This window comes from Saccostrea cucullata, unplaced genomic scaffold, assembly GCF_032062105.1.
Source record: "Saccostrea cucullata isolate Sc308-1 unplaced genomic scaffold, CSIRO_AGI_Scuc_v1 ctg9, whole genome shotgun sequence".
Classification (NCBI taxonomy): domain Eukaryota; kingdom Metazoa; phylum Mollusca; class Bivalvia; order Ostreida; family Ostreidae; genus Saccostrea; species Saccostrea cuccullata.
In genome coordinates, this window is record NW_026935030.1 from 492,501 (window position 1) to 504,210 (window position 11,710).

General features: G+C 32.5%; 1 protein-coding gene across 5 annotated transcripts in view; it reads right to left on the reverse strand.

Moving 5' to 3' along the window:
- The window catches only part of LOC134241727 (lachesin-like), a 51,788-nt gene that overhangs the window by 7,064 nt on the left and 33,014 nt on the right, over positions 1-11,710 (reverse strand). For 3 of the 5 annotated variants that reach the window (XM_062723750.1, XM_062723751.1, XM_062723748.1), the window contains exon 2: positions 3,846-3,952. In XM_062723750.1, coding sequence (XP_062579734.1) covers positions 3,846-3,952 — 107 coding nt within the window. Of the gene's footprint in view, positions 1-3,845; positions 3,953-5,890; positions 6,012-11,710 lie in introns of those variants that run through there. The other 2 variants (XM_062723752.1, XM_062723749.1) reach the window with 2 other exon arrangements.

Sequence of the window (11,710 nt, forward strand, 5' to 3'; positions counted from 1 at the left end):
ACGACTTAAGAAAGTCGTAATAACGAGATAAAAAGTCGTTATTACGAGATAAAAAGTCGTTATTACGACTTAATTTTTTTTCTTCATTTTCTAATTTGACCCTTGTAGGCTTTCGTACGGATCAAATAATGTCTCGTGCAATTTTAATGTGTTCTGGGGATTATCGTAACCTTTAATGTCTTTTAAAAGAGTTCAACACAATTTATCTCCAACTTTTAAGGAAACACTCTAAATAAGCGTTAAAAACAAATTTTAAAGGAAAAGTTCATCGATTCTCTAGACAATATCATTTTTTAAATAATCAAAAACCAGAAATACCAAATGTACTCAGCTAGCCATCTATTAATGCCAAGTTGTTCATCAGCGTCTCTTGAGTGCTTTCAACACCTTTACACTCATATAAAGGTGTAAAGAGGACAATGCATACACACAATCAGACGTAAGAACTCTGCAAGGACTACATATGCAAGTCCAAGAGATCCGTAATTGTTTTGAAACAAATATCTCAGAGACGCAATGCATAAAAGCTATTTCTCTTCCGATGACAAATATACAGACTCAATAATGCATGATAAATACTGATTTCTCACGAATCGCAAATGCCACACCAATAGAAAGAGGAAAACTTCATTTATTATCCGTATTTCAACTTAGGAATGGAGGTTTGTCCGATATAAATTTACAATTTATTTGAATCTTGATTTCAGTCCCGCTGATAGAAATAGTAATATATTTCAAAGCGAATTATAACATGATGATGCTCGGTTTACGAGCCTAATTTAAATGGGTTTTCATCATACGAATTTTGTATTTGGTGAGGGAATGTGTCATGAAATATTAATAACACATATTACAGAACAACAAAAGACAGACCTCTGGGAAATATTTCATCTTTTATGGTCGACTTCAATTACATTGGCGCTGTTTACAGTGCAATGGAGGATAGCTTAAACTATAACCGGATAATGTGTCTTGAAGTCTTTATATAGTTAGTCACGGAACAGGGAGGTCGAGGATTTTCCACATCATTTGAATAAGCTTACATTCTTCAGTTTTTTTACAAGTAAAAATAAAATTATTTAAATCTTGAATATGTACAAGCAATTTCATGTTTTGATGTCTAACAAAATAAAAATAATAATAATAATTTTTACTGTATAAAGGGTTATTAATTTTTGTCCTTTCACACAAAGAAATTCAAAAAATATTATGTTGTTTATGTCCCGTTTTCAATTCGCTCATACAAATGTATAAAATTATATTGCTGCTGTCTTATTTGAATGGTAAAAATTTTCCTATATAAAGGGTATGAATATACAACTAAGAACTGCTGGTAATGTTAATTATTTATGTGCAAAATAGTCCCTTTTCTGTATTTGCGATAAGTTTGTTACGTGTATTTTTTAAATAAAACAGTTTAATCTACCAATGATTCAAACTGGATGTTAGTAACAAAATACCCTGGTATGCATTCTGTAATGCGTATGACTTGCTATTAGCGCAATATGTTTTTTTAAATAATTAAAATCCAATAGACTTTACATTTTTTTCTGTGATTTTTGTATAGTTCTACTGACTATTCCATTAATTGTAAATACCTTTATAATACGTTAAGACTGATATTAAAGTATATAATAAAAAAAATTTAATGCTGTGTAGATATTTTAAAACTGCACTATGAAACAGAATAACAACCAACAGAAAGATTTATCTGGGCTTAATAATTCTAAATCGATCAAGCCTTACAGTATTCTCGTACAAAAAAGGATTGTTCTTTAAAACCATTAATGAATTCAAATAGAGACGAAATGTACATCGCTGATACGGTTATAACCAAGATAATTGACCAGTAGGAACATATTGTGTTTCCAAAACTCTCACAGGGGCCACAACCTTCAATAATCATAGAATATCATTTTCAAAATTGTCCACTTGAGTTAGTAGTCGTATTGATGAGAATACAGTACTTTGTTTTATTGCAAAATCGTTAAATAAGACTTTGGCAACTATTTCTTTGCGCAAACAAGCACTTGGTCCCATGGGAGAAACGTTATATTGTTATGGTACACATATATATAAAGAGAAGGAAAGACAAAGTAAGGCGGTGAATGGGAATCGAACTTTTTACAGGAATATAATGCTGTGTATGATCAGCCTCCCGGCTTATGAAGTGAAATATATGGAGATAACGAACAGTATTCAAGCTCAAAATTCCATAAAACAATACAAAATAAGAGCACAAAAACACCTCTAAAGCATCAGAGGTGAGATCATGTGTCTTGGGGGAGTGAGCATTCCTTGCCGACCGGTCACACCCGCCGTGTGCTCAATGTCATGATCGGGAAATAACGAAACAATCCGTCTTAAATTCAGTGTGTAAATAATGGTTTAACAATTAGTATGAAACACGTCAGTCAGCATTTGAGTCAATGATAAACCGTATTTGCTGACAAGATCATTGTATCAACCAAAGAACTTACGAAATGATGACTTTAAACGAGACTGCTGATAGTCTTGTTTCATCAACTTGTTTGTCAATAATTTACCTTGTTTTAGAAATTGTACATACGTAGAGCATGCTCTTGTATATCGTATCAATTGAGAGATATACATGTAAACTCCGTTTGCAGGTGATAAAGGTATTTTGCTGCATAAGTAAGGGAAGGTGACGATAGAAAAGTTAAAGTCATCACGTTTATAATAGAGATTGGTTGTTAGATTTACCATTAACATCTTTTCACGTAAAATATCCAAATATGAAACAGATGTGTCAGACTCTGTGGTATCTTTTATCTCAAGCTCACCAGGATATATCGTATCGACATAAGATTGGAAAAAATCATTGTTAATTGACAATACGTCGTCGATATATCTGAATGTCGACTTGAAGACCGCAGCAAATGTTTTCTTCTTTCCACGTATAAGATTTTGGACAAATTCTGCTACAGAAGCAGACTTAGATTTGAGTTAAAATTTCAGTTATTTTTCAATTATAATAATAAACTGATATTTGAACAGTAAAGTGGAGGCCAAAAGAGGGGGAAATATAATAATTTTAACATTTTTTCATTTCATGTGGTTTCTATAATAAGGATTATCATCAATTTACAAATGTTGATTTAATTTTTTAAATCTAAACTTTTTCACGATCCTAGGGTCTGATCATAGTAAAAAGAAGTAATCAAATAATTACTGAATGAACATCACTTTAAAAAAATTTCACACAAAAAATGCCTAAGAAAAGAAAAAACGTATCATAAAATGTTTTAATGAATTGAAGCATTTATATACCACTTAAGCCCTTTCAAGAAAGTAATTTTTTTTCATTCATTTGAGGGAAAAATATGACTAGATATAAGGCACGCTTGTTGACAATAACAATGAATGCATCTTTAACTCGCCGTAGCTCAAGATGAACATATATTTTGTTTTTAACGTTTGAAAAAAGTGGGAATGAAGGTTTTTCAATTTCTGACAATATGTAACTTCCAACTTCTATTTAAAACTTTGTGTAATATTATTGCAGAACATCATATAAGTCGTGAAGAGACCAAATAGCTATATCACGAAAAATTAACAGAATATCTACGGCAGGTTACTGTCGGAAAGCTTATTACTGACAATTAAGTAGAATACATCAATCTTTCTTGAAATTTTCTTTAAGACAAATTGTATGCTCTCACAAGATACAATTTAGAAATACTTAATACAAATTTCTGACAATGATTAATTACCCGTTGCACTATGATCACATAATAGTAAATGAATTCAGGACAAAATGATTAAAAAATGAAAGACAATCTGTATATACATTCCGTTTATACAACCAGTTATGATGGCCCTACCTTGTACTCCTGGAGGTCTTTTATAGAACATGGCAGTGTTACCGTCTCTCCTGCTATGGCTGTTACATTGGTGATCGGGACGTCAAAACTGGGATCTAACGTTTCTACTGAAAAGAGGTACACAACAGATTTAGACCATTAAGATAACCTTCATATTAAAAAATAGTAGATAAATGTCCATGTCTTTCTCAATATATGTATATTAGAATTCAGAGATGTAAAAAAAAATATAAATACTCTCTTTTGACAAAATGTCGATTTTACTCTGATAAAATGAAGTGATGGTGAAATTGCAGTGAACATAGCTAACTTATGAATTGTTATGATTCAAACTAGACCTTTATGAAACAAGATGCGTTTGTGAAACACTGATGCCCCCGTATGGCAACAATTTAGCGAAGATTAAACTTCTCTTAAATGCAAACCCACTGGAAATACAGCTCTGAAATATGAAATAAGGTCAGGGTAAAGCATTTCTATCAGTTTGGAAATCTTGGTATCCAATGAAGGGAACTGTTCACAAGGATTACATGATGTATTAAATCAAATTCAAAAGTTATGAATAAAGTTTTTTATCAAAAATCCAAGGTTTTTTGGCTTAATAAGTCATGCCAAGGATGATTAAAGTTTGCAGAACAAGTGTTAAAAAATACAAGGTTGTAAAAGGACACAAAGGTCTTGCTATCAAATGAAAGGTCTTGTCACAAACATTAAATATGTAAAGTATGAAAGCACTAGCCCTAACCCTTTTTAAGTTCTCGTTAAGCTTTGCTTTTTTAAAGTATGTCAAACTCCAAGGTCAAAGGGTCAAAGTTCTGGGTATCCAATGAATGGTCTTTTCACAAGTATTACATATGTGAAGTATGAAAGCCCTATCCCTTACCGTTCAAAAGTTATGGCCAAGGTTAAAGTTTTTTTTCATAAGTACGGAAATCTCCAAGGTCAAGGTCAAAAGGTCAAGGTTGGTGGTATCCAATGAAAGGTCTTTCCACAAAAAATACATATGTGAAGTATAAATGTCCTGGTATCTACTGTTCAAAAGATATGGCCAAAGGAAAAGCTTGGAATTTTTGTGTAAAAGTTTTTTTCCAAGGTCAAAGTAGGTCAAAGAAAGGTCTTGTCAAAAGGAATACGCATGTGAAATATGAAAGTCATAGTCCACTAAATCAAAAATTATGAGAAGGTTTTTTTTACACAGACAAACAGAGAGACAGACAGAGAGACAGCCAGACAGACAGACGGACGGACACGACAAAAACTATATACCCCCGAACTTCATTTACGGGGGCATAAAAAAGTACTGTGTTCGAATATTCATGAAAATAACAGAGAGGATAGAAAGGAATTACTTTGCATGATTATTAAATAAATTCAGTTAATAGGTATTATCAAAAGCGGTTTTTTTGGCTATTAATCATGAAATGATTTGTTTGCAGACAGTGTTAAAAAATACATGTAAAAGGACACAAACGAAAAAAAAAACGTGCTTGTGAAACACTGATGCAACCGTATTGCAGCTCATATTAAAATTTCTCACGTACAAGCCAATTAACTCAAAGGACTAAGTCATCCAAGCACCAAAAAAGTTATAAAAAAAGGTTTTTTTTTTAAGGAAGTCAACCTCTGACGTTAAAGGGTTAAAATAAGTTGAGGGCTTTTTCCACACAGAATAAGTCATTGAAATATGAGATTCCTAATACAATTTGTTTAAAAGGTATAGCCAAGGTTTAAAAGCAAAAGATCCATGGAAAAAAGTAAAAAAAAATATTTGTTTTTAAGGAAAGATCTTGTCACAAGGAATACACCTGTGAAGTATGAAAGCAAAAGATCCTTCCAATTAAAAGTTAAAGATAATGCTGAAAACAGCTTAAAGCTAGACAGACAGATGGACGGTCAACGGACAGTGCAAAAGCTGTAAGACCCTGTATCTTCAATTATGGACGCATAGAAAATTTTTAGATTTCCCGTTAAGCGATAAAACATGATAGACATGATAAGCACTCGTATAACCTTAATGTCAACTGTACAAATGAAGTAATATTTACTCAGAGTGCATTTATTTTTCTTTTATTCCCTTTCATCCCACGATTACCAAAGAATTATCACGGACACATTCAGTTTTGATACTTCCCATTGGGAGCTTCTATACAATTTGTATCAATAATTAATATGCTAACTGATTGCAGTCTCCATGTTCTGGTATGTTTTTTTTTTCTTGCAACTCGGCATTGACATGTGCAAAGAAATAACTGCCTTATACCATTGGAATGGGCCCAAAATATGTACTATTGATAGTTTCTCACTGACATGAGTCATTATGGTTAGTGACTTAAACCAAATCCATCAAAATATCTGTTCCCAGTAGAATAAGGATGTATTACTTAATGAATTTCTTGGACTGACCTCTGACACATGACCCTTCAAAGGTCATCTTATGCGAACGGCAAACCAGAAAACAAATGAGGTAAAACTATCGATTCCAAGCATAACAGGGACCAAGACAAATGCTCTTGTCTGAATTAGGGTGCTTTTCTATTGAAAGTTCTAGGAATTATATGTCAAAATTATTTCGGAGGCATCTAGAAAACTAATTACGTAAAATTCAATATGGTTCTCTACACTAAATTGCTTTTCCTAAATTACTTCTCTTTCTCTATTCTTTTTTTGACAAGAAATGAGAATTTCAGAGACATATTACTTTCTTTTCTTGAACATAACATGCATAACTATCTAGTGACTTATTATCTAGTGACTTATATAGTTTGACCATTTCAACATCAGACAATGGTCTGATATATTACGATTAATTTGAACAAATCCTTGGCCACGAACCAAGTCAGAATAAAAACCTGTTTCACATAGAATATGAATAACAAATTTTAGTTTCTTTTTCTATCATATACTATGGACCCTCGATTACGTAGTTTTATGCTTATTGAAGCAATAAGAATCGTAATTTTTAGTTTTTACAAGTGCTTTGTTCTTTTGTAAATATTAATCGTCCTTGCTACTAAATTATAATCCTTCAACAGTCCTTTTCCTGACTGATATACATAGGTTAAAGAGATGTTCCATCGAAAACAACCAGTCTAATGTATCAAATGCCAACATGTTTCCAAATATCAAACTATTGCATTCTATTTGTTTGTACCGATGATAAGTTTACAGTCTGTTGTGTTTCACAGAAAATTTAAAAAATCCTTTTTAACCTAGAAGATGCTGCCTTCATAAAAGAGTTTATATCACCCTTTCTCTATTTAAACATGTTGTCAGAATAAGACTTGCTTCAGAAATGCTTCTATCATTACTGATTGATTTGTCATGGGGTTTAAAGAACTAGACGATGGTTTAGAAAATTTAAAGAACTCACATAAAATACACACCTATAAATTATAGTGATTCCATGTTTTGCTGGAACGATTACATGGAGGGGTTATGTCTCTACTAGAAGTAGTCATTCATAATCAAGCCAATAATTACAGATTTGCCATAATTTGTGGAGATCTGGTTATTGTCAAAATTGCAGTGTCGTAATCTTTGGAAAAAACAAGAAAGAAAGGAGAATCCTCGGTTTCATCGATTCTATTCTAGTATTGCAAACTGAAATAAATCCTTGAAGATATTTCTTAAAGCCAGCAGTACGTAATCATGAGTTAGATTTTAATGTCAATGAAGAAGAATGGACACTTCTATAAAAAATAATAAAATCTATGAGTTGTTATTAATGACAAATTAAAAAAAAAGTATCCGAGAGATATCAAGTTTATTTGTTTGCATTACAATATATTCATATAATTAACGGTAATTCTTTAACCATACAACACATTATATTATTATCTGATAACATTTATTAATTTTTGTTTGTTTGTTTGTTCAATGTTTAAGTCCCCTCTAGATATTGAATTGAGAATTTTTCACCCGTATAGAGACGCCACCATGTGCCTGTAAAGAGTTACAAATTAATACCTATACCAACTCAGGACTACAAAAGCCTATTCGAATCAATCTATAGAGAAAAAAAAAAATAAAAGGGACTATAACGCCTGCATATGGAGTTTATATATCTCAGTTGATTCGATACACAAGAGCATGCTCTACGTATGTACAATATCTAAAACGGGGTAAATTATTGACGGACAAGTTGACGAAACAAGAATATCAGCAGTCTCGTTTAAAGTCATCAATTCGTACGTTCTATGGTCAATACAATGACCTTGTCAGCAAGTACAGTTTATCATTGAATCAAATGCTGACAGACGTTTTTCATACTAATTGTTAGGCCATTAATTATACAATGAATTGACGACGGATTTTTCTGTTATTTCCCGATCATGACAAGGAGCACACAGCGGGTGTGACCGGTCTGCAGGGGATGCTCAGTCCTCCTTGGCACCTGATCCAAGCTCTGATTTTTATGAGGTCTGTGTTTGCTCTGCTCCTGTTTTGTATTGTTTTATGGACTTTTGATCTTGAATTCTGTTCATTTTCTCCCTATGTTTCATTGAAAAGGCTGACATCAAAAAGATGCTTGAGTTTCTGATTGACAGACCAGGTCTTCAAACAATCTATTGGAATTCCCATGGATACCAACTGCGCCCCGTTATTAGCCTATTTTTGTATTCATATGATGCAGAATTTGTTCAAAATCTTATACGTGAAAAGAAGGTAAAAAACACTTTTAGATATTTTTACATTTAGATATATCGACGACTTATTGTCAAATAACAATGGTAATTTCCATTTTTATGTCGATATGACATATCCTGGTGAGCTTGAGATAAAAGATACCAAAGGGTCTGACACATCTGTTTCATATTTGGATGTTTTACTTGAAGATACGTTAATGGTAATCTAACAACCAAGCTCTATGATAAACGTGATTCCCATGAACCAATATATTTTACTTAAACCATGACCCCTTTAAAATATGTGATTTGACAGTATGCAGCAATATACCTTCATCACTTGCATACGGAGTTTATATATCTCAGTTGATTCGATACGCAAGAGCATGCCCTACGTATGAACAATTTCTAAAATGAGGTAAATTATTGACAAAAAAATTGATGAAACAAGAATATCAACCTCTCGTTTAAAGTCATCTTCATGTAAGTTCTATGGTCGATACAATGACCTTGCCAGCAAATAAATTTTTAACTGAGTCAAATGCTGACTGACGTTTTTAATTCATACTTCTTGTTAGGCCATTATTTCTACACTGAATTGACGACGGATTTTCCTGTTATTTCCAAATCATGACAAGGAGCACACGGCGGGTGTGACCGGTCGGCAGGGGATGCTCACTCCTCCATGGCACTTGATCCCACCTCTGATGTTTTTAGGTCCGTAATTGCTCTGCTCCTTTTTTTTTTTTTTTTGGTTGTTTTATGGATTTTTGAACTTGAATACTATTCGTTATCTCAATATGTTTCATCTGAATAACACGGAGAAAGTCGTTATAACGCTTTTAACAAAGGAGTAAAAGCGCAAAAAAGTCGTTGTTATTCCTTTTCAAAAGGCGTTATACGACTTTCCAAAAGGCGTTATTGCGACTTTCCCAAAGCGTTATTACGCCTGTTTCCAAAAAGAAATTATTACTCCTTTTTTCAAGTATTCATTTTCAATGCATCACTAACTTAATTATGACAAACTCTTTTTTTGCTTTCCTCCTAAATGTTTTGGACTATAGAGCAGAAGCTCTAACCACTATGCCGCACGGGTGAATATTCATAAATCAATATATTCCTCAAATGATATGTAAACGTAAGGTAGCACGAAGGCATAACCACATTTTTTGATGATATTTTGTATAACTGTAGAAGACAAATTTAAATAAGCGGACTTCTAATTGATTCAATTTTAATAAAAACAAGAAGTTTGTCCTTTTTTAAAACACTTTTCACTGTATATATCATTGAATATTGTAAGCTGTCTGCAAACCTGTTTAATGGCAAACATTGATTATGTCATTTGATGTTGAGTTCTTTGAAAATCAGTACATGTACTTATAATTAGTATCGGGTAGAGTAGTGGGCACGCTGCGGTGTGATTAATTTATCATATGCACGCGTGCTTTCAGTTTGGAATATTTCATTCAGATTGATGGACTTGTTTACACAAGTGTTACTCTGAAGAAGCTAGTGCTGACGTTATTCTGCTTAATGCGCACATCTTCCCACCTCTCCCTGGATTCGTCCTAAGCTCTGTTTCTTTGCAATTTGACGAGTTTGGATTTCGCAAAACGAAGCCAATCAAAAGATCAGAAGACACAATAATGATACACTGTATCAAGGGAACGTGTTTTGAAATTTTGGATTTCAACTTTCAAACAATTCATTTTTGGTTACATCATTAATGTCTCCTATACGCATTTGGGTAATAGATGATTTTTATCATAAAACTATTAAGGTTTAGCAGCCAACCCCTCTCGCCGTGACTTTTTTTCTTTTTTTAAATTAACCTTTCAAACACAGCATCTAACGTACGAATTTTTCATATTTCACAGAAATATTGTAGAAAGCAAGCCTGGTTGTATTGCTCTTTTAAATCCTTGTACAGTTTCTGCTGAGAGCTTTGTCGTCAGCCTAATATGTTTTCTAGTGATAATGACTGCAATACCTCTTCACCAGAACAGACTATTTATTGACCAGCATTAAGAGGCACACATCGCCATTATTCCGATATTATCGATGATTTTTCAACAAATGGTTTTACCACAGGTTTTATAATTCGATAACGGAAACTTATTCATTAGGTAATTTAATTCAGTTAATTGAAATCAAACAAATTCTAGAATATGGCGAATACTATCTAATGGCTCTTAAGTAATCAAAGATTAACTATTTATATATCTTGCAAACAGATTATTTTTGAAACGAGATATCCAAATACAGCCAGGTAAATATAACAAAAATATAATTGAGTTTTTGTAATTATCACCACTTCTCCAAAATATTCAAAAGGACAGTTTATCAGATTATTTTTTTTTATTCTTTCCACAGACAGCTCTTTCATTCTTATTAACCTGAAATTGTCTCTCTGAGATGCAAATATTTTGAATTAATAAAAGTGACCATATTTCAACAACCAATTATCTTTTTTCGTTTATATTTTTATGCCTCCATAATCAAAGCTTTGGGGGGTATATAATTTTTGCCCTGTACGTCTGCCGGTCCTCTGTCTATTTGTCTGTTTGTTTGTTTATCTGTTTTTCCGCAAAAAACTTTAACCTTGACCATAACGTTTGAGTGGGTGAGATATGGCTTTCATGTTTCACAGATGTATTCCTTGTGACAAGTTCTTTCTTTGGGTACACTAAATTTGAAATGGTGACCTTGGAGTTTGTCCTATTTTACTAAAAATTCCCAGTCTTCAATAACGTTTAACTTTGGCCGTAATTTTGAATATTAGGTATTAGGGCTTTCATATTTTACACTTGTATTCACTGTGATGAGCCCATTCAATGAATATAGAAAATTTTGTTCTTTTGACCTTGATTTAAAGTTTGATCCACGGTTAAAAAACTTTAACATTGACCATAATTTTTGAACTGTTAACACTAGGGCTATCATATTTCACAGATGTATTACTTGTGACTAGACCTTCCTTTAAATACCAACAGTTTTGACCTTTTGACCTTTACCTTAAAATTTGACATCTATTTGAGAAACTTCAACCCTCGCCATAAGCTGGTATACAAGGGCATCAGTGTTTCACAAACACATCTTGTTTGATACATGTTATATTTAAAAAAATCTATGAAATATATTTTTAAAGTTGTATTTTTTAGGGACATTATAAAATATAATACTATGAAAATGAGAAAGGTCAACACTGTAAAAAATGTGTTTAGCTCCTAAACGTTT